Below are 22,301 nucleotides of genomic sequence, written 5' to 3'. Positions count from 1 at the left end.
CTCGAGGGATCAGTGAGCTCTAAGATTTGCATCAGTCAGAACAGAACGCTGATATCACTGTGTAACAATTTTTTTTTTTTTGTTCCTGGGTAGTAAGTGTTATTTCCTAATTGCTTATGCCTCAAAAGTATAGGAAATGGCTATTATTCCCCACAAACTTTGCTTTTGTGGCCAGGACAGTGAGTAGTTTTGTGAGTAGTTTTTCGAGATTTATGATTATACTGTAAATGCAGTATAATCATAAATCTCAAACTACTCGCTTCTAAATCTTTTGTAGTCATTTTTGTATTACTTTAGTATAAATACATGTTAATTTGGATTCATATGTTGTTTTTTTCTGACTATGTGAATGAAGACACACACATTTGCCCGTTTTCACATTGGAAATAGTGATATTTTGAAATATCACTGTCCTGGCCACAAAAGCAAAGTTTGTGGGGAATAGTAGCCATTTCCTATACTTTTGAGGCATAAGCAATTAGGAAATAACACTTACTACCCAGGAACAAAAATTGTGTTACATAGTGTATTCATAATATTCAGCTAGGAAAACTAATACCCGCATACACAATGTGATCTGCAGAAACTTCAGACAGGAAACATTTTAATTGCATGTGTTATAAGGCTGTCATGACTGGACCATGATACACAAGTACTGTAGGCCTATATTCAAATACTGACCATTTGAGCAATGTCAGGTTGCAGACAATAGATGAAAGTGTTTGAGATACGGAGAGGGAATCCTGGTGTTAATTGCATCTGTAAATGCTTCAACCCAGTGCTTTGAAACAGCTGGAAGTAGTGCAGTTTTTTACAGTGGTCTTAATTCGTAATTACAGGTTGCAAGCTGATGTAGGAAAGCATAGGATTGTTTAAAGCAGGGATCACCAGTCCTGGTCCTAGATGGCTGGTGCCTCCTGGTTTTTGTTCAAGCTGTACACTAAATTACTTCTAATAAGCACTTAATTGGTCCAGTTAAGTAATTTAGTGTACAGCTTGAACAAAAACCAGGAGAGGCACCAGCCCTCCAGGACCAGGACTGGTGATCCCTGGTTTAAAGTGTTACAAAATAGAAGTCTTTAAAAAAAAAAAAAAATAATAATAATAATAATCTTTAGGTGCAGAGGGGACCTGACCGAACAAAATTCTTCTTAAGATTAGGTCTCCCTTGGAGGGAACCTGACCGAAGAAATTTCTAAGATTAGGGTCTCCAGGAGGGAACCTGACCGAACAAGATATTCTAATCTACGTCTTAGGGCAGAGGGAACTGACCGAACAAATATTCTTAAGATTAGGTGCAGGATGGAACCTGGACCGAAACAAAAAGAATTCTAATCCACGTCTCCCTTGGACTGGCTTGTTTTGGCCAGGTCCCACTTCTGTTGCTATACATTGCAGCTGTGCAGCTTTTCCTCTGAAAGAAAATGTTGATATTAAGTACTGTAGCACTACTTCTGGTAGATATGCTGTTCAGAATAAACTTGCAGTTGGCACTGTAGAATCGAATTAGAATGAAACTAATTGGGTCTTGGTCTCCAGAGTCTGCTCCGGTGGTCGGGTCAGGCTGCCGCGATATGTGCTCCGAGTTGGATATGTCACGGAGAAGGCTGGGAGAATTGTTTTTGCTTGAGGAGGCAACAGGATAAGGTTTATAAAGGATCCGACAAGCTTGGCTCGAATTGCACATGCTGAATCGGCGTTCCTAATTCGCACCAGATATTTTATTAACGCGTAGGGGGAGTCCTCTGCAAAAACTGCTAACCAGTATTTATTGGAGTCACACAATGACCTTTTTACCACGGCTTTGCTTCTGGGCAGAACGTTCTGACAGTGTGGCACAGGTGACTGCTACTCTTGTTCCCATCATAAATTCAGATTTCTGACCCAGTAGACTTTCCTGTGCAAGGTGAGTCTGGTGTTGCTGGGTACTGTGCCAGGCTTGTGTGTGAAATACAAGTGGCCCACTGGTTAGAGGTGTGATGTGGTAATAGGACTAACATTGGAAGGCTTCTCTTGTTCGTAGCTTTTCTTATGTTCACTTACCAAAAATCATGAAATAAGAATGAACTGAAGAATATCTGGATTTACAAACAGAGATGATATAAATATAAGAATGCATGTGTTGCATATAATCATGTTTTTCCCAGTCTTCACGTGAATCGTACAGTATGCTCCTGCTGTACCGGCTGCTGGTTTTCATGTACACTGAAGCATTTTCCACGTGTTCCAACATAACTGGGTTGACAGAGTAATTATGAGAACAAAGCTGCATTACATAATGCTACATCATTTTAATGTATTGTCACAATGCAAAACTGAAAAAGCATGGAACATACTTTTAGAAAAGATGGTTATTGCTAGAATTGGCAATATTGGGGAAAAAAAACCCCAAAAAAACCCTGAAGTATTTGTATATAAATGTAACTTATTTTTTCAACAAAATATTTACCATTTATTAGTATAGAACATCAAGTACATGAAAATCCAGCATGTATTGATTTAGAAAGGAAAAGGCACAAACAAGTTTAGTGAAAGGGTCGCCCCGTTCCTCGCAGCCTCCTTTTATAAAAGTGCAAAAGCTTCCGGAATGCATGTACCACGTCCGGGTCCAGAAACAGCTGGGCTCATAAAGTCCTGGCAAGTAAAGGCTTATTAGAGTTATTGTCTGGAAATGTGTTCTGAATTAGTTTCCTGTTTACTGCGCCAGCGCCACACTGACAGAAAGGAGAGAGGAATCGATGAGGGGTTCCAGTCACGTTGAATAATGTTTTTGTTCTTAAACGCATGGTTGTGTTTCTGCTTTTAAAGCCGTCTTTTCCCTCATCTAGTCCTCTGCATTGGATCCTCTCAGCCTCCAAAGTGGCCCTTGTGTGTCCATAGCAGGAAAGGCTTCGGTAGCTTTTAAATGACATTCATTTCCAGTCTAAAATATTTTATGTTGTTCTGTTTTCAGGTCTGCGTGAAGTTGAATTTGTACCTCTGTGTAAAGCACAGCTCCACATGCTAGTATATTCCATGTGGATATTCCATATTCCATCTGTCCAAATGTTTTTAACCTTAATCGCTAGTTCACATGTTGTTTCTCCTTTTTAATTGATTTATTTTCTATATTTTCCTTTTTTCTTACTGTTTATTATTAACTTCGTAAGGCTGTTTTTCTGTCTTTGCTCTGAAAGAAAAAGAGAAGAAAATCTGAATTTCATTATGAAACAGCACAGAAGCCCCACTGGCACGTTGTGGTGCGGTCCACTATTTCTTGAGACGGAGCCAGACCGCTGAGTAGGGACTGATGCTTTTATTTACCAAGGCATGGCCTCGAAATTCATTTTTGGGGTTCAGTTTTTTTTTTTTTTTCTTGGAGTTATATTTTCTCGATTTGAAAGTTTGTGAGCATTTGATGCCTTGGTAAAGAGTTCTTCTGTTGACAATTTGATGTAAAAAGATGCGACTGTGTTGGAGTAAGCCTGTAGGGTTCAGGTGAAGTTTCTAGGTTTGTTCGGAGTGATTTGAGTGCCTTGGGAGAGTAACATTTAATTATATTGAATAATAGTAAAATAATATATTCCTGCTTAGTTGAATGTAGTTCAGAAAGTCATGATGATGCAGGACTACACTTTCTTACCCAGAAACACACTGTACTCCTCTTTTTCTTTGTGAGAATTTTAAAATAAGCCAGAAACACACTTTCATTATACCGTACCTCTCGGCTGTAAAATGCGTTTTCTTCTGAGTCTAAATAAATGAAATAAACCCTGCATTACTGTAATAGTACGAACACAGCACATGTGGTTTATCAGTCCTGATTGTCTGTCTGTAACATTCACAGTTGAAGCCTTCCCTTTTTTGTGTGTGGCTTCAAGCAGTCGCCCATTTATCAGTCCAGAGCTTAACCTATCAGCTGTGTTGAAGTGAAAGTATGTAGACTATACCAGGGTGTCTGGCCAGGAAGCGCAGCTTGGAAACAGTGAGCCTCACATGTTCCGATCGCACCTTTCCCAGTGCTGTGCACACCTGGCTTGCGTTACTTTCATTTGCTTTGGTCAGAATGAAAGTAATCTGAATGTAATTGTTTCCTTGGCTACAGCGTCTGGTCGCTGTTCCCAGACAAAGCATACGCTTCCTTTTTTATCCGTCGCCACTCGCGTCGAATTTGCTGTGTTTCTTATTGTTTCATGGCTTTTCTGAATGTGTGCAGCATGTCCTGGCTTTCTGATCCTATTACTGGCTTTGGTCGGTTCTTAATTGTTTCTTTTTATTCTTAACAATCCCGAATTTGGTCTAAAGACTGTGTGCAATGTAAAAATGGCACAACACGATTGAGTGAATGCGTATAAATAAAATATGTATTTTGATGTGATAATCATTTAGTGTTTTGATAGTACAGTTCCCTGCTGTAGTTTAACAGGACAGCTGCCAAATTAAACTGCACAGCAGTGATTGGTTGTAGAAAAGATGTATAGTGTGAAAAAAAAGTATAATATTACAAAGAGCTGCTCATTTATTTATGCCTTAACTACATTTAGTGCACATATCAATCTGCTACTGCGCTTAAACATTTGATGAAGGAAATCTGCATTTAATAATTTTAAACTTTTTTTTTAATGAACTGGATAGTTCAATATAAAATGATCTTTTTAGTTTTGAGTCTTGTCTGACAGGAAGCATTCTCAGCTTCTTAAATGATTACAGTGGGAACCCTTTCAATTACTGTAACTGTTCAAAGCTGAAACTCTAACCACATTCAGCCTAGTGAGACCCAGTTTACTTGCTAGATTCACATTCTGATATTTGTCTGCATGCTTTGTGAAGCCCATCTCTATCTGGATTAACAAAAAAAAAAAATTAGTGCAAGGAAACAATGCAAGGTTTTAAAACTAAGCCTGGTTTACTTTGAGGCTAAGTGGAAAAGTGGATTGTTTTGAAATGGTTTTGTGAACTGCATTCAGAGAGCCAGGAGGATGTGTGCAGCATTTGATGACATGTTGAATTTTGGTACTTAAGCTTTTGGTTGAAAATGTATTTTCACCATTTAGAAAGTGAAGCTTATAAGCTGGTCAGTGGAAAATAGCATTCTGTTTTTGTAACATTGGAAGTTGACTAATTTTGACGGTACAGGTATGAACAGAATCTCTTGGCGTGCATTATTAGGACTGACTGTCCAGCTCCAAGCTATTGGCACTGGTTACTCTGAGAGAGAATCTGCGGCTGTATGCTAGTCTCTGTGTAAAATGGGGTTGTTCTGTACAGTGCATAGAGCTTAGCACCACCACACATTGTTATTACTTTGCAGGTCTGTTATTCACAAACAGCTTTGCATTTAGCAAGGAGCTCCAGCAACATTTTGAAACAGGTAAAATCACAACAGTTCATGCTACAGGAAATAATTATATTTTTAAATGAACACACAAACAGTAGTATAAAATATTTGTTTGCTTTGGCCTCTAAACCCTTTTTATTTTATTTTTTTCTCGGGTGGTAGCGGGTTTAGTAAATGAAGCCCTGATGTTATCTGTGGCTCCAGCAGGCTTTCTCCATGATTAGAATCTAAAATAATTTCATATGCATTACGTCTTCGCAGCTAAAGCTTGGCTGCTATAAGCCGTTGGATTAGACTAATAACCACTTCCATCTGTTGATGAGAAAAGTAGAAGCACATTAATTACCCCCAGTACCACTCAGTGTGTCGCAGAGCAGTCTCTGTGGCGACTTGCAACCACTGATACAGGATCCCCAGACCAATTAGCAGCATACAACTTTTCTCGAGGCAGAAACGGGAAATGTTTTGTCAAAGTTGTTTAACTTAGATGCTGCTGACTTCATGTATGGCATTTATTTATTTATTTATTTATTTATTTTATTTATTTATTTATTTATTGTCCCAATCGTAAGTCATATGTTTGTTACACCAACGCACGTGTGTAACATATCTTTGCCAAAGACAAAAATCACATCTATAATACTGGTATTCCAGCTGAATGTCAAATAGTGACATGAACCGTTTGGAGAAATGGCTCCTCTGGTAGTGAGCTGGTACACGGAGAAAGAATCCAGCGCTGTCCGCCTCTCTCAATCGCTGTTTAATGGTTTGTCACGAAATTGGAAGATGCAGGTGTGGAGAGGCTCAAGGAAGAGATGCCTGCGCTGTACAGCTCTGGCCAAAAGCTTTGCAACACGTGGAGTTTTAGGATTGAGAGATTTGTATTGTATTGTGGTGCTCTCTTAACACACATACTGTGGCACCATATTTTAAATTAGTGTAACATGTCAATCTGTTTCAAGAAAAGAAATCTCCCTTTTGTACTGGCTGAATTACAGAAGAGTTTGAGTTAAGGTGTTGGACGGATGCTGACGCCTCTCTGAATAATGAGCCCCTAATTGGGGGTAAGAAAAGCCAGTGTTAAGAGTGGTGTTTTTATAGCTCTTGAACTCCACAAGGTAAATCCTGTTTCTAATGGCAGTTTAGCAAAAATAGACAGGACTTTAATGCTGGGTAAAGACACTTCATGGGTTATTTTAAGGCTCATGGAAGTGCTGCTTGTTAACTTTTTTTTTTTTTATTTGCCTAAAGGTTTATCATCCCCCACAAACGTATATTTTGACACACTGCTGCAGACGATAGCCGTTTAAGACTTATTTTCACTGCTTACACTTTGACAAGTTTGAGCAGCTGGTGTGTGTGTTGGGTGGGGTATCTTAAGTGAAGAAATGGGGTTGAAAGTGAAAGTGGCATTTGTAAATTCCTAACTTATCTTCACTGGCAGAGAAGAATTGAGCATTAAGGAGATGTTGCTGTTTCTCTGTAAAGACCTTGTTTATAAGTTTATTGACCAGCACTACATGGGTCTCTTTGTAGTTAAAAATGAGGCTGGCTTTGGAACCTTGTGAAGCAGATATTCTGTTTTAATTAGCATTGTACATGGGTTCCATTCAGTTCTGTTGTGTTAATGTATAGATGTAAACAGCAATGGTTTTTTGGTGTTTTTTTGTAACATTAATCTAATTTCCTAGAGCAGTGGTTCTCAAACCTTTTTTGTTCGCAGACCACCTGAATTTGTTTAATTTTTATTTTTTTTTTTATCTCTGCAGACCACACAATAAACAGTATAGCTGACTGAAACATAAGCACATACAAGAAATCACTGTAATGTTAAGAATATCTACCTTTCTTTATTGTAACGCAATGTTGAGCCTGTTTCTGTGAGAATTGGACTTTTTAAGAACGGTTTTAGTTCACTTTTCATAACGCAAATGTAGTTTTCATAACAAAGATTCTTTGCTTCAGTGTGTAATTGCAGGTGGTCAGGAGCAGGCTTCTCCGTGAGACCACCACGGAAGCTTCATTCATTTAGATTACAATAAATAGAAACATTGAAAACCTCCAGTTTAATGCTTATAACAAATCGAACCTTGTTTGAGGAAGGATATATCTTTTTTTTTTTTTTTTTTTAAATAGTGTTTAAAAAATGTTTTTCTTAAATTGTATCTGTTTTATAAGCGGGATAACACACTCCAGGGCTTATGCGATGTGTTGCATTAACATACAGCTTGTGCGTTTGTGCCTGCAACCCAGCGACAGCTGTGTGTTACTGCAGCGCGGGGCACGCCCTGCCGTGTGTTACTGCAGCGCGGGGCACGCCCTGCCGTGTGTTATCCCTTACTGTACATGCTGCTGTGTTGAGTGCACGTGAGAGCAATATGTAAAAATATTTTCATGTATGCATTTTCTTCCTGGTTCTGTAGCTAAGTTTTTGAGGTCTCAAATTTTGGGTGTGCAATGTGATCTCTAAACTATGCGTTTGCTTCCTTTCCGTAATTATATAACCTTCCCACGGACCATCTGAAGGGAGCCGGTGGGCCACAGACTGGGAACTGCTGTCCTAGAGCAAGGTACTTCTGTATAAAGAATGAAACGCTGTCGGGAGCCAAATGCCAACGTAGACTGAGTGCAATAGGAAGTCTCAATTTAAGTAGCAAGTTTGTGCAAAACCATAATTTAGACTTTCAGCAAATATATTGTATGTGAATAAACTAATTTGCCTGTATAATAAAATATTAAAAGTTCACATCTGTAAGTGAACTTTCTTTGCAATCAGTCAAACAAGTCAAGATTTAAATGATGTGGCCTTTTCGGTAAGTCCTATACTCTGTAACAAAATCCATAAACAAGCAGCTTATTTTGCCTTGGAACCCCATTTGAGCTGGCATCATTCTGAGCCATATTGAAGTGCTTTAGGGTGTTGTCTTATCTTTTCAGGATGGCTTTGCAGGTACAGTAGTGTTGTACAGTAGTGTGTGTGTCATATATATATATAAAAATAAATATGTGCATATATAAATATATGCATGCTGTACATTGAAATTACCCTTTGTAGAAAATGTTAAATATTGAAAAACAAGTGACATCAAGATACGATATAATTCAAGATAGATACAATTGTTCCATATGAGGGCAATTTTTGTGTCCTTATTAAATTAGTGGTAGGTATCCAAACCAGACTTTCCAAATCTTCATTTGATTTCTAGGTTTCTATCTTTTAATTGTGTGTTTGTTTTATATATATTTCACTAAATTGATATTGATGTCTTAAATAAAAAAACACGATTTGTCAGATTTAACATATTCAAGTTAAAGGGTTTTAATAGGCAGGTATGTGCTCGTGCTGTATACTGCATAAGATAACGTGACATTTGGATTAATTTATCAGTGTATTAATTGTTCAAGCAGGGTCTAAAAGCATGTCTTTAGCATCCCTTGGAAATTCTATGATAATTTCAAGTAATTTCTGGTGGCAAGTGTAACATTTTACTTAACCGTAACATCAAAGTGTGGACTGCCTACCATACATAGATTGATACAACGTATCGATATACTGCAGCAATGCTTTTATATTCAAAGAGGATCTATATGTGTTCTGTACAGTTTATGTAAGGCGTAGTTGATTAGCTGTTTGGAGCAGCAGCACTCACCATTTTCCTCTGGTTGCTGAGACAGAAGGTGCAGATGTGTTTGGGCTGGCAGCCATCGCTGTCCCTGCCATGGCTGCTGTGCTGGTAGTATGAGGAGGTGGTGTGGCAGGGCTGCCCGTCTCTGCATGCCTCCCCCACCAGCAGCACGTTGCCCAGGTGAGAGATGTAGCTAGAAGCCAGACGCAGGGTCTCGATCTTGGAGAGCTTGCGGTCGGCAGGCTCTGTGGGGATCATGGTCCTGAGCGCAGTGAAGGCTGTGTTCACGCTGTTGGTGCGGTCTCTCTCGCGGGCGTTGGCTGCATTCCTGTGCCGCGTTTCTCCCACTGCGATCTGCTGGGTGACCCTCCGGGTGCCTGATTTGCGTTTGCCTCCCACCTTGATCTCGTAGCCAGAGCCTTCCAGCAGGAAGGACTTGTCGTCGGAGCCCGAGCTCTCGCTACCACCGTCCTCGTCCTCGGAGAGCATGCTGATCTCAGAGTAGAGGAACCTGCCGGGGGCGGAGCGCAGCATCGCAAAGGACATCTTTATCTTTCTAAACTATTGCATATACATTAAGTAGACCGGTACGTGCTACTGTTTTGGAAGGCAAACCCAGTATTCTATAATTTCAGCTTAATTTGAGTGCACATGATCTCAGTAAGTGGTCCTTCTAAGTAATTTTTCTAGCCTCCTTTTGAGGGGTTAAATAATCTCAGTATGCTGAATGTGTGTGTGCGTCTGCCCTTTTTTGCAGTTCAGGATTTCCCTTCCTGCTCTACACATGCACGTGTGCTTTCTGCTGGAGTGTTCCAGTGTGGTTAGATATTTATAGCCAGTGAGACTGTGTCTGGTAAGCTCCTCCCCTTTCAATGCATATGCAAATCCCAAAGCAGACTGACTGGCTGTGCTGCTGGTGATAGTCATTAACCCTTCAGTAGTTTGCTTTTTTATTACTAGAAAAGGCAGCCCCTTTATAGGGGACTTTTGTTTAAGTTGAATAGTAATTTTCTAATGTAGTAGCTGCCGCCTCGTCAGTTTTTGTCATAGTATGTTTCCAATGTGTTGTTTTTTATTTTCTCCAAAGCTACCAGTTAGATTAGGCCAGTGAGACTCCATTGCTAATCTCCTGTAACCCTCTGCCCTGCACTAAAATACCAGAACGTTCCAGGTGGGTTAAGTATCGCAGCTTGAAAGGAAGAACGTTTTTCTTTTGTCACAGTTCTTTAGGACTTAACCCAGTACCCCTCCCTCCAAAGAAACTAAGCGCTTGGAGGAAGGTTACATTTCCCTTGCTTTACAGAATGACCAGCGTGACCCAGAGGCTGTTAATGAGACTGAGTACTGTCCTGAAAAGCCAGACAGGATCCTATCAAAGGGAATTGCAACGGATTTGCTTTGTTCTCAATATGTGTTGGTTTAGCTCTCATTACACATTTCACTTTTGTTAAAATATAAAGTGATTAATTTGGTGGTCTTTCTGCACATTTAATTATAAGGGAAACTCTTGGGAGAAATGCAGAAAAATAAATGTTTAAGTGAGGGCTGTAGTGTGTGCTTTTAAAGCTACTGTAAACCATTTACTATTTTTTAAACTCTTAGGTTCCAGCTGAAATGTATTGTGGAGTGTGCTTCATTATTATATTCATGATCTTGTGGAGCTCAAGATTAATTTTATAATAACTTTTGATCTGAATGATTCCATTTATAAGTTCCAGATTTTGAGCATTGTGTATTTAACCAGTTTAGTAATGAGGGCAGAAAAACCCGAGACCCTTTTATCACAGACAGTGTTCCCTGTCATGCGTCACGCTCTGCATGGATTCTCTAATACTCAGTGTTACTGGAAAATGTGAATACAGTCCTTGACTGCCTCTTCCCCCCCCCCCCCCCCCCCCCCCCCCCCCCCCCCCCCCCCCCCCCCCCCCCGGTGCTATGAAAGATTTTTACATTGGTCTGTGCCAGCCTGCCAGCTTGGTCGCATCTGCTCTCTAATATTGGCTTCTTTTACACTATAGATAGATGGACCGATATTTAGGGTTAGGGTTAGAGAAGAAAGCAAGCGATAGCTAAGTGTTTTAAGGGGAATGCAAGTAAGTCAGCTTGCCCTCAAATAGAAAAGTAAAATGTCTATTTTCAGAACTGTTCATTATTTGCTTTGTTTATTTGATTGGACCAGTACAGTAACCAAGCGATTTGATTTGATCAGCCTGCACACTGCTGGATAAGCCACATGTGGATTTTACTGGAGTATTTTACAGCACCTGAGGAATAGTCCTGTATTGCACCATCAGCTGTGGAGAGCTCTGTTAAAATCCAGGTGGATTCCCCGCAGCTGTGGAGAGCTCTGTTAAAATCCAGGTGGATTCCCCGCAGCTGTGGAGAGCTCTGTTAAAATCCAGGTGGATTCCACGGAGCTGTGGAGAGCTCTGTTAAAATCCAGGTGGATTCCACGGAGCTGTGGAGAGCTCTGTTAAAATCCAGGTGGATTCCACGGAGCTGTGGAGAGCTCTGTTAAAATCCAGGTGGATTCCCCGCAGCTGTGGAGAGCTCTGTTAAAATCCAGGTGGATTCCACGGAGCTGTGGAGAGCTCTGTTAAAATCCAGGGAAAGCTTTTTCCCTGCATGTATTAATTAAATAAATAAATAATTACAAAACCTCTGAGAAATGTATTGGTATTTGAAACCATTTTTGATTGCATTGAATACATGTGTGCAGCATTTCTTTGGGTGTGGGTGGTACAGTAATGTGAAGTGAAGGCTCCTTTAGTGTGAAGCGTTCTGCACTGGCTTGTCCATTCCTCTCCAATTGGTTTAATAATGTTTGTTCTGTTTCTGTAATACTGTACAGTAAATGCAGCATATCATCTGGTGAATGATTCAGCTGTTAACCCTATTGTGGAACTGAGTTTTAGCAGGTACAGTAGTTTGGGATAGGGTGCAGCATGCAACACAGATGGGACTAGCCGGGGGTGTCTGAGAAGTAGACACAGGAAAACTTCCAAATGGTAAACCACTTATTTAGCACTTTTTTTTTTTTTTTTAATACAATATTAATTTGAACGGTCTGTTACATGATTTCACTTGAAGCGGTGGCTTTTCAACAGAAGCATTTATTTTTGTTGTACCTGTTCGATCATGATGTTTGGGGGAGAATATATTTTGGGCATATTTATTATCTGGAATCTTGGAAGTAAATATTAAGTTCAAATATAACCTGTTTTCCCTGTGAAAGTTGGCTTTTGAGTTCTGGACAGTATTGTATTTACAGTTGTATTTTTGTTCATTTGATGTTGTACATGATTTATTAACAGTGGGCTGTGATCTAATTCCTAATTTTTATTATTATTATTATTATTATTTTTTAATATGCGCTCCAAAAAGTAAAATGCTTGCATGTTTATTGCTCAGTACATACTGTTCCACACCTGTTTGGAAAGTGGGAATTTTGAAACTTGAATGCTTTTAATCAAGTTTATGTAAATGCACACCTGCTGCGCTATTTCATCAGAAGGCTTCTTGTTCCTTAGTGGAATTTGCATATGTAGGAACACAGTGCTCCGGGGTTGAATAAACAGGAATGGGTATCGGCACAGTCTGTCCCCCCCCCCCCCCCAAAAAAAATAATATTGAGTATCATTCAAAACGGTTTTTAGAAGCCTCATAGTAAGTTTGCCAGAGAAAACAACGTAAACTAGTGGTAAGGGCAGCTTCCCAGTCAACCCTTTCAACCCAGACATAGCGGTGAGTTTCTCCCTCGATTTGTAACCCTAGCTTCTTGTTACTGGGGTTCAGCTTAGCCTTGTTGCATTCTGGTCGTTCCGCAGTCTTGCCCCTGCGACGGCTTTGGTACACTCGCCCGTTTGGTAATGGTTAAGTTTCGTACTCGATAGGGAACTTTGGGTAACCCTGGTTCCCTGAAATAGCAGCTGATTAACCTTCAAGGTCACTACGTCCATGAGTGCAGCAGGCTTGAAGGAAAGATGACGCTTGCGAGAGAATAGCGGCATTTTCCAGTAGACTTCAGTTTAACCAAAAATACCGGTATTGTTCAAATACCGGTTACTGTATTGTCTGACGAATATATCGGTACCATCGCGCATACCTAGAACCTGTACTTTTTCCTATGTATCTTTCACATCACAGGCGACGTGGAGCAACACAAAATAAAAAGGATTGAATCCTATTTTTTGCAATTTTTATCGTTCAACAGCTAGGGGCTTAACCAGTCAGAGAACAGCTTCAATGGATGTGGTCCAGCAGGGTGAAGCAGAATCCAGAATTAGAAGAAACAATACTTGGAGCTTTATGACACATTTCATCGCAATTACAGAGATACAGATTTTAAAGACAATATGTAGGAGTCCATTTAGAAGGAACTGGATAAGCCTGGTGTGTGATTTTATTGCCATATTTTTAAGTGCCGTCAGAGAAGACACTCCTGATTTTCATGTGACGAGTATGTCCCGCTCTGTTTTCAAACCGGTCGCGTCTGGTGTGTGGGGTCACGTCGCTGCCAGAGTGTCTTGTTGCCCAATCAGAAATTGCATCGCGTCTGCTGTGTGGCAGCTTTACCCTTTTTTCTTATAGCAATCTAGTATAACTTAATCTAAATGTTGACATTCTGTAAGAATGCCTACCTTTTTTTTTTTTTTTTTTTTTTTTTATAAATGGGAACTAAAGTGTTTATTCAGATATACTGTGTGTGTGTGTGTGTGTGTGTTATATATATAATTTTTTTTAGTACAGTCCGGCATATGACTCATTTATTTCCTTTCTCTTACACCCCCATTTTCCGACATTTTAATCCGTACTCTCGGCTGAATCCCCCCCCCCTCCCCCTTTAAATGCTGGTGGTGCTGAGCTCTTCTGTTGCCGGTCAGGGACCTGTCAAAATTCAGAAATAATCCCTGTTCTCCACCGCAGACGCCCCAGCTGGGCCATTAGGCTGTCTGAGCTCCAGCCTGCACCACAGCGGAGGGAGAGCAAGGCTGTCTGGACTCGCTGTATCCTTTTTCAGTCCTTTTCTCTCCCCTGCCTTTTAATTTGATGAAGAAACAGCTGCAGTGTGTGTGTGTGTGTGTGTGTGTGTGTGTATATATATGAACAAAAAACTCACAGTAGACTTGGGAACAGAGAACCTGTTAGGGTGAAGAAAACCGATGCCTCAGATTTAATATAACAGGATGGGGGGGTAGCACTTGTAGTAGTGATGCTTGTTGCCAGTTAAATTACATTGTGCTGTTAAAGAGCCATGTCCCATTCCTGCACATTTCCTTGCGTGTACTGGGAGCGAGACTCGCCTCGGAAAGTGCCTCTTTGTTAAATGCAGGGTCTGTGGAAAACTGGCCCAGTGTGTTCCGCTACAAACCTTTTTTTTAACTTGGTCTGTGTCATCTACAATATAGTGGAGATGTAAAATAAAAACACTGGTGCTGTACTGTAGGTGTGGAAATGAGAAGTGCATCAGCAGAGCAAATAGAAGCACTGTCTGAAACTTTTCCATGACTCTGCCATGTGTGTCCATTTTGCCGTGTTGAAGACTACATAGAGGTCAATTTATTCAGTACATGTTTGTTTTGTATTGCACAGGTGTTTCATCATGTTTGGGTTGACTGTCTTGACTTCGGTAAAGTATTAATTCCTGTTTTATGCTGTGGCTTCTTGTGTGTTTTCTGGAGCCTTGGGAGTAAAGCCAGTGTCATGGAGGTGTTTGGGCTTAAAATTGAAGACAAACAAAATGAATGATGTACTGAACAATAACATTGATGGTCTGCGGGGGCTCATGAGGGGCACATCCGGTGAAGGTGCTCCGCGTGCAGTGCCCTGACATTGCTGTTCCAATACCTCACTTATTATTATTATTATTTTCAGTGCCCCCTGAAAATGACACGCCTGCTTTTTGACCAGCAAGCATCTAGACTGCTACTGATTGCCAGGACGTTGCTTTTAACTTTAAAGTACATGGACCCTGAAATACAATAGCTCCAGGAAATGCTGTTGGATATATACAGAATTGTCACCAGTTTGTGATCCAAGTCTCGCATCTTCTGTATGAAAGACACACATTGTTAAAGCCGAGTTGGATTTTACTCATGCGTTCTTTTTATTTTTTTTCCCCCTAAACTGTTAGTGAATAAAAGGATGGAAAGCAGCTGTAATGGGAGGAAGGCAGTGTGACGCTGATTAGAGGTTTCTATTTTTAAATATATGTGCATGTTAAATAAAAATCAATAAATACACCCACTGCAGTTGTTTCATTACACTAGAACTCGTGGAACGAGCCTGCGTGTGGAGCTCATGAGACTGGAAGTGCAGCCTCGACTGTTCTGCTTTTCTAGGGTTACCGTGTGGCTCCGTGTCCACTAGGACAGTGCAGAGGGTTAAGATTTAGTGAAACTCTCCTTAGCTCTAGAGTGTCCTTTCTGGTAAGAAAACCTCTCCTTTTCCCAAAGCGAGGGTTGCATTTACAGGGCTGTTTTCAAAGACCTCATCCAATAAGGGAGCCTATTAAAATGAGCTGTTCATCTGAGGATTTTAAAAGCCCCAGTTAATAGAAATTGACGGTGAAGTAATGTAATGGTGTGACTTCATTTTATTTTTTTGAAAGTGGTGAGGACATTTGTGACAGTGGAAAATGAAATTGATTCAAATTTGTGGTTTTCCACTAACCATTTGAAGTCCCTGCATGTGACTTTAGAGAATACCTTTTTCTTTTTTTTTTTTTTTTCTTTTTTTTTGTTTGAAGGTGTTAACTCCGCTGGTAGAGTAGGTACTGCTGTAACTTTGATTTAAAATAAAGCAAAAATGTAACCAGCAGAATTAATATTTAGTTCATGCTGTGGAGAAGGGTATGGTGTGGTGGGTATACACAAAGCCAACACTTTTTGGTAGTATTTTGTCATTGTACTGTGTGCTTTTTTGTCTCCTCTTTTTATTTATTTATTTTAAAGAGTACCTGGTTTTTATTAAGTAGAATGCTTATTTTTCGGTTCTGTGTAGGCTGGTGAGCGACTCGCTGATTAATTACAGGTCTTCTGGGAGTCTTTCTGTTGCTTGTCCTCCCTCGCCATGTTTGCACTCCCATGTCAGTCTCTGTTGATTTGCATGGTTTTGTTGAGAAAATGCTCGCAGGAGCGCCCCCCCCCCCCCCCAATTGCAGTAGCATGGTCTCCTAGCTGCTGTCTAAATCAAACACACTGCACTCACATTACAGACCCTTGTGCAGAGAGACCAGCCTTTGCGATAGTGTTATCTCTAGCAGCTGTCTAAAGCATCTTCTATGTCTGGTATTGCTTTCTGCATTGTTACCTGCTGCTTTGTTCATTGTCAATTACTTAATATTGGATCATTTTCCTTATGACAAACCAGTAAGGTTATATCTAGCCAACTTCCCAACATTTCGGTAGGTTTAGCATGCCTTTGTCAAGAGAAAGTATGTTTGAAAACAAACAGTGGAGGAACTTTTGATCCCATAGTAACTATACCCATTTATCTCTATTTAATTCTTTTTATGTGCTTGTGAAGTTATTTACTACATAGTTAATGTCATAACAATTCAATTTTTTCTATTTAAACATATTCAAATAAATAGTGGATTATCCATCTTATTAGTGTAACAGCTGCTTATGATTTTCTATAAATGTGATCCAAGCATTAGAACAAGCTATAGTGTTTGTATACCCTGCTGTGGATGCAAGCCCCTGGCTACGAGAGGGCTGCGTGGGGATGCAAGCCCCTGGCTACGAGAGGGCTGCGTGGGGATGCAAGCCCCTGGCTACGAGAGGGCTGCGTGGGGATGCAAGCCCCTGGCTACGAGAGGGCTGCGTGGGGATGCAAGCCCCTGGCTACGAGAGGGCTGCGTGGGGATGCAAGCCCCTGGCTACGAGAGGGCTGCGTGGGGATGCAAGCCCCTGGCTACGAGAGGGCTGCGTGGGGATGCAAGCCCCTGGCTACGAGAGGGCTGCGTGGGGATGCAAGCCCCTGGCTACGAGAGGGCTGCGTGGGGATGCAAGCCCCTGTCTACGAGAGGGCTGCGTGGGGATGCAAGCCCCTGGCTACGAGAGGGCTGCGTGGGGATGCAAGCCCCTGGCTACGAGAGGGCTGCGTGGGGATGCAAGCCCCTGGCTACGAGAGGGCTGCGTGGGGATGCAAGCCCCTGGCTACGAGAGGGCTGCGTGGGGATGCAAGCCCCTGGCTACGAGAGGGCTGCGTGGGGATGCAAGCCCCTGGCTACGAGAGGGCTGCGTGGGGATGCAAGCCCCTGGCTACGAGAGGGCTGTGTGGGGATGCAAGTCAGATGCATACAGATTTTGCATACAGATCATGCAGGTCATGGTGGTCTTGGATTTTCATGGTTTATGTTTAACAGCCTTGGTGGGGGTAGTGTGTCACCACTAACCTACTTTTGTGTGTTTATCATGGACTCGTTTTATGGGCTATCTGGTTGTTCCACAAAGGCTACATAAATACTGAATCACAGATGTGGTGGAACAGGTTGTATTTAAATAGAGCAGAAGCATACAGTAATTCCTGTGGCAAAGGAGTGCAAAAAAAAAAGCAAGCCCTAAAAGATAATTACAAAATAATTGGGGAAGGAAGTCTTAATACTTTAGGTAAGATTTTTTGTGCGTTGGTTGAGACTACAAGCCCTCCAAGCGCCTGATTCAGTCCCAGCTCAGATCAGTAGTGCCTGAAAGTAACCCCCCCTCTGTCCCTCCCCCAGTAAGTCTTTGTTACTGAAAGTACTACAAGTTCACATGGTCTAACCCACTTCCTAGAAGCAAACGGGTCACATGTCTAAAGCAGAGCTGCAGCACTCTTTGACAGCAGGCTTCCAGAAGGGTCAAGGACTAGAGGAGCTGCTGCTGTGCCTTTTGATCCTTGCAGGACATGCCGAGAGGCAGCAGAGCGGGGTCCGCGTGTGTCGGCGGCTGCTCTATGTATAAACAGGCTTTTCATTCTCCAGCGCTGCTGTCAAGTCCAAATAGCACTAAATACTGTGACATTTAAAATAAATAATACTAAAAAAAAACAAGGAAGAGAAATACAGTGGTCTCAGAGCTGCAGCCAGTCCTCTCGGGTCCGGCACGTATTCCGGATATTTTCAGGGAAGCTCATTTCAACAAGCCTTTTCCTTCCAGCCCGGCCAAGAGCGCCAAGGAATGCGTCCCAGTGTCCAAGAACAACTTCCAGACGGAGTGAGTGAGCGGGGGGGGGGGGGGGGGGGGTGTGTTCTTTCCAGTGTTTCTGTTTTAAAGCTGGTCTCTGGCAGGTGTTGGGCTGCTGGATAAACAGATAATCAGGTATTGTAGAGCTATAGTGTGGTGAAGCGATTTTTTTTTGTCCTGCTGCAGGCTGTAATGCCGTGTGATACAGAGAGAGTAGCAGTTTGTTTAAAGTGGTTAGGAATGGTCCAGATTGCCAGTATTTGCTGGCTGCTTAATCCATTAAGTACCAAATAAAGTTTTCTTTGGAAAAAAATCAGAACACAAGCTGTATTTCTGTAATTGATAAATTACATTCAGACTTCACTTGTGCGGTTAACAAAACTAGAGGAAGTTGTCATAACGAGAATATTTAAAAAATAAAAAAACAGGTAGATTTAAAAATGCTCCAACAAAGTAGAACGTAGCCTGTACTCAAATGAGGACAGTGGCACTTCATGGGGGAATACACGGGTCTCTGTTTTCACTTGGTTGCTTGTTGGGTCACTACTGTAGCTCAACGCCTTGCATTGTGGAGGTGCAGCCAGTACACCCTGCATTGTGGAGGTGCAGCCAGTACACCCTGCATTGTGGAGGTGCAGCCAGTACACCCTGCATTGTGGAGGTGCAGCCAGTACACCCTGCATTGTGGAGGTGCAGCCAGTACACCCTGCATTGTGGAGGTGCAGCCAGTACACCCTGCATTGTGGAGGTGCAGCCAGTACACCCTGCATTGTGGAGGTGCAGCCAGTACACCCTGCATTGTGGAGGTGCTATGGGAAGGAGCAGCTTGTACGATGTGCAGCGGCATTCTCCTGAAGTACCTGCAGGACCCCACTGAATATACCTACAGTATGCAGATACTGCAGGTGCTGTGTGAAGACTGGTATACAAAATTCCCAGCTTTGATCTGAACAGGGTTATGAAAAACTGGGCAACGCATTTGAATTACAATCTGTCCAGCTGCTCTAATCTGCTTCTCTTTCTTATTGGAATAATAATATTTAGGCCTATGTATTTAATAATGTAGGACAAGAATTTTTTTCCCCAGAGCTGCTCCTAACATAGTACTGGGTGCTCTGTTAAATGTAATGACCTCACTGACTAACACTTTTTGTTTTTTTTGTTTTTTTTTCCCCTCTTCTTTTTAAACTCATCTCAGCATAAAACCACACATTCTTTACAAGGCACTGCTTTTGAATCTAAAAAGCCTTCCTATGGAAAGGGAAACCGCTAACCTCACTGAGGTAAGAGGCCACTCTGCTGTGGCACGTCTCCAAACCTACTTGATCCCATGTGGTGCCTTCAGTTCTGCAGCATGAACACAGTGGGTGTGTTAAGTAAGTGTGCAGCGCTGTGAAAGAACCCACTTAAGAACATAAAGTTTACAGACGAGAGAGGGCCATTCGGCCTATCTTCATCGTTTGGTTGTTAGTAGCTTATTGATCCCAGAATCTGATCAAGCAGCTTCTTGAAGGATCCCAGGGTGTCAGCTTCAACAACATTACTGGGGAGTTGATTCCAGACCCTCTCAATTCTCTGTGTAAAAAAGTGCCTCCTATTTTCAGTTCTGAATGCCCCTTTGTCTAATCTCCATTTGTGACAACTGGTCCTTGTTTCTTTTTTCAGGTCAAAAAAGCCCCTTGGATTGACATTGTTGGAATGATTCGAATTTTGAATGCTTGAATCAGGTCGCGAGCTTGTCTTATGAATGTCTGTCATTGTGTACAACCTGTTGGTCATTTGCAATCTGAGTAAAGTTTCCATTACGAAAATAAATATTTATACCTGTGAACACCAGCAAGTTGGCGTTTCCAGCATTCTAAATACCTCTGTGTTCTTGAGAGAATAATGTGGTTGTGGATGGGGGTGAGCTCGGACTGTCACCCTATTACACACCGTAACAGTGTGTCAAAATTGTGTGTGTGTATAATATAAAAATTGTAATGGATGGAATAGCATAGCATCTTCTACAAGGATTACTGTTCATCCCGGTATCAATTCACCAAATATTAGGCCTGCTTTTCAGTCACATGTGTGAATGCGTAAAGGAGCCTTAATCCACAAATGTGAACGGGGCTGCAGACCTAAATATGCGGAGGCGGCCCTGGGCCAGCCCTCCAGTGTGAACGGGGTCGTTGTATCCCAAATCAAAGTTTGACAATTCCATTCCGTTGTCCATCTTCCATGCGGTGCACCTGGGTCTCTATCTGGACATCTTTTTTCACAGCAGTCAAACACCTGCTATCTTTCAAACTGTTACAGTGAGACTGGATATGATGTAAAGGAAATGTTGAATTCCCAACAAAAAAGCTGTTTTATCTCCAAGTCAGGAAACTGACGGCAAACATGACATTTGTTTCACTGTCATCGTGAAGCCAGGTGAAGTCTGTCTTTCCACTCCACTGTAATTTTTTTTTAAATTATGAAGATTTTTTTTTTTATTATCATTATTGATTTCAGCACTTTCCTTTTGGCTTACTGGTGCAACTTCAGTTAAAAAAAAAAAAAAAAAATTGTAAAAAATTGCCATGTCGAGGTAACGATTCTTACCAACGGCACCTCAGTACACACTCTGATTGCGACTGTACAAGAAATATGCAGCGGCAAAGTTGGGACTAGTTCAGTTATCCTGTTAGTGGAGATGGAGGAGGGGGGTTATGCTTTAAGAAGTGGGTTTGTAAATGCATTTTTTCAGATTTTTTTTGCACACTGGCCCCTTTTCCTGGGCCTGTGATGTTTTATAACTACTGGCCAAACTTTGATCTCTACCGGCTCCAGGCTGCCAGGCCATGGTTAATGTCGAACTCTGCCATTGTATTGCCTCTTTTCATTATATTTTTAAATGATCAATTGTATTGCCTCTTTTCATTACTTTTTTAAAATTATCTATTGTATTGCCTCTTGCAGTTTTCAGAGCATTTTTGTCTATAAAAGGTGAAGTCACTTTGTTCTTGAATTCCACGCTGCAATCAATTCTGCCAAGGAATGTAGCAGTCGATTAGGTCAGTGAGTGCTGAGGAATGGAAAAAGTGAGCCGTGCGCCTGTCTGAAAGACACTTGAGAATGGGTCTGACAGCCACAGATATCCTGACAGCTCACCAGTTTATTTTTACAACCTTTCTTCTAGTGGTAATAAAGTGGAACCAGTTAACACTGTAAGAGGGGATTCTGATGGCATTTTTGTTTCCCCATGAAATGGACATATACCCAGAGCTGCAGTTTTATTCTGTTCTCACATTGCTGTCCCTCAGCAGCAGGGATTGGTCTCACATTGCTGTCCCTCAGCAGCAGGGATTGGTCTCAATTGCTGTCCCTCAGCAGCAGGGATTGGTCTCACAATTGCTGTCGCTCAGCAGCAGGGATTGGTCTCACAATTGCTGTCGCTCAGCAGCAGGGATTGGTCTCACATTGCTGTCCCTCAGCAGCAGGGATTGGTCTCACCATTGCTGTCCCTCAGCAGCAGGGATTGGTCTCACTGTCGCTCAGCAGCAGGGATTGGTCTCACCATTGCTGTCGCTCAGCAGCAGGGATTGGTCTCACCATTGCTGTCGCTCAGCAGCAGGGATTGGTCTCACAATTGCTGTCGCTCAGCAGCAGGGATTGGTCTCACCATTGCTGTCGCTCAGCAGCAGGGATTGGTCTCACATTGCTGTCGCTCAGCAGCAGGGATTGGTCTCACTGTCGCTCAGCAGCAGGGATTGGTCTCACTGTCGCTCAGCAGCAGGGATTGGTCTCACTGTCACTCAGCAGCAGGGATTGGTCTCACTGTCGCTCAGCAGCAGGGATTGGTCTCACATTGCTGTTGCTCAGCAGCAGGGATTGGTCTCACTGTCGCTCAGCAGCAGGGATTGGTCTCACATTGCTGTCGCTCAGCAGCAGGGATTGGTCTCACTGTCGCTCAGCAGCAGGGATTGGTCTCACAATTGCTGTCGCTCAGCAGCAGGGATTGGTCTCACCATTGCTGTCCCTCAGCAGCAGGGATTGGTCTCACAATTGCTGTCGCAGCGTAGTGGTGCTCTGTCTAGACCTCATTGTGAAATATGTAGCTAGTTTGCAGTGCTGTTTATCCTGTTGGGAAGTGAAGTTTTACTGTTTAGAAGCATTTCAAGACAAACTTTCCCTGGCAAAAAATGTAACGTCCCCCCAAGT

The 22,301-nt window shown here is 42.0% G+C and overlaps 2 protein-coding genes across 3 annotated transcripts in view; one reads left to right on the top strand and one right to left on the bottom strand.

Moving 5' to 3' along the window:
- Positions 1 to 22,301, top strand: part of LOC121313709 (ribosome biogenesis protein bop1-like) — a 72,977-nt gene that overhangs the window by 26,643 nt on the left and 24,033 nt on the right. The window contains exon 1 of one of the 2 annotated variants that reach the window (XM_041246530.1): positions 17,777 to 18,143. The exons of the other annotated variant lie outside the window; for it this stretch is intronic. Within the exon in view, the coding sequence (XP_041102464.1) occupies positions 18,108 to 18,143 (36 nt within the window). The 5' untranslated portion in view covers positions 17,777 to 18,107. Of the gene's footprint in view, positions 1 to 17,776; positions 18,144 to 22,301 lie in introns of those variants that run through there. 2 annotated transcript variants of the gene reach the window in all.
- LOC121313711 (basic helix-loop-helix transcription factor scleraxis-like) lies at positions 1,333 to 9,734 on the bottom strand. Its single transcript, XM_041246536.1, has 2 exons — positions 8,968 to 9,734; positions 1,333 to 3,169 (listed from the first exon to the last, which is right to left on the bottom strand). Exons 1-2 carry the CDS (start codon positions 9,487 to 9,489, stop codon positions 3,137 to 3,139), a joined length of 555 nt encoding a protein of 184 aa, XP_041102470.1. The 5' UTR covers positions 9,490 to 9,734; the 3' UTR covers positions 1,333 to 3,136.

This window comes from Polyodon spathula, chromosome 3 (genome assembly GCF_017654505.1).
Source record: "Polyodon spathula isolate WHYD16114869_AA chromosome 3, ASM1765450v1, whole genome shotgun sequence".
NCBI lineage: Eukaryota > Metazoa > Chordata > Actinopteri > Acipenseriformes > Polyodontidae > Polyodon > Polyodon spathula.
Note: the sequence above shows the minus strand (reverse complement) of the source record. Positions and strands in the feature narration are given on the sequence as shown.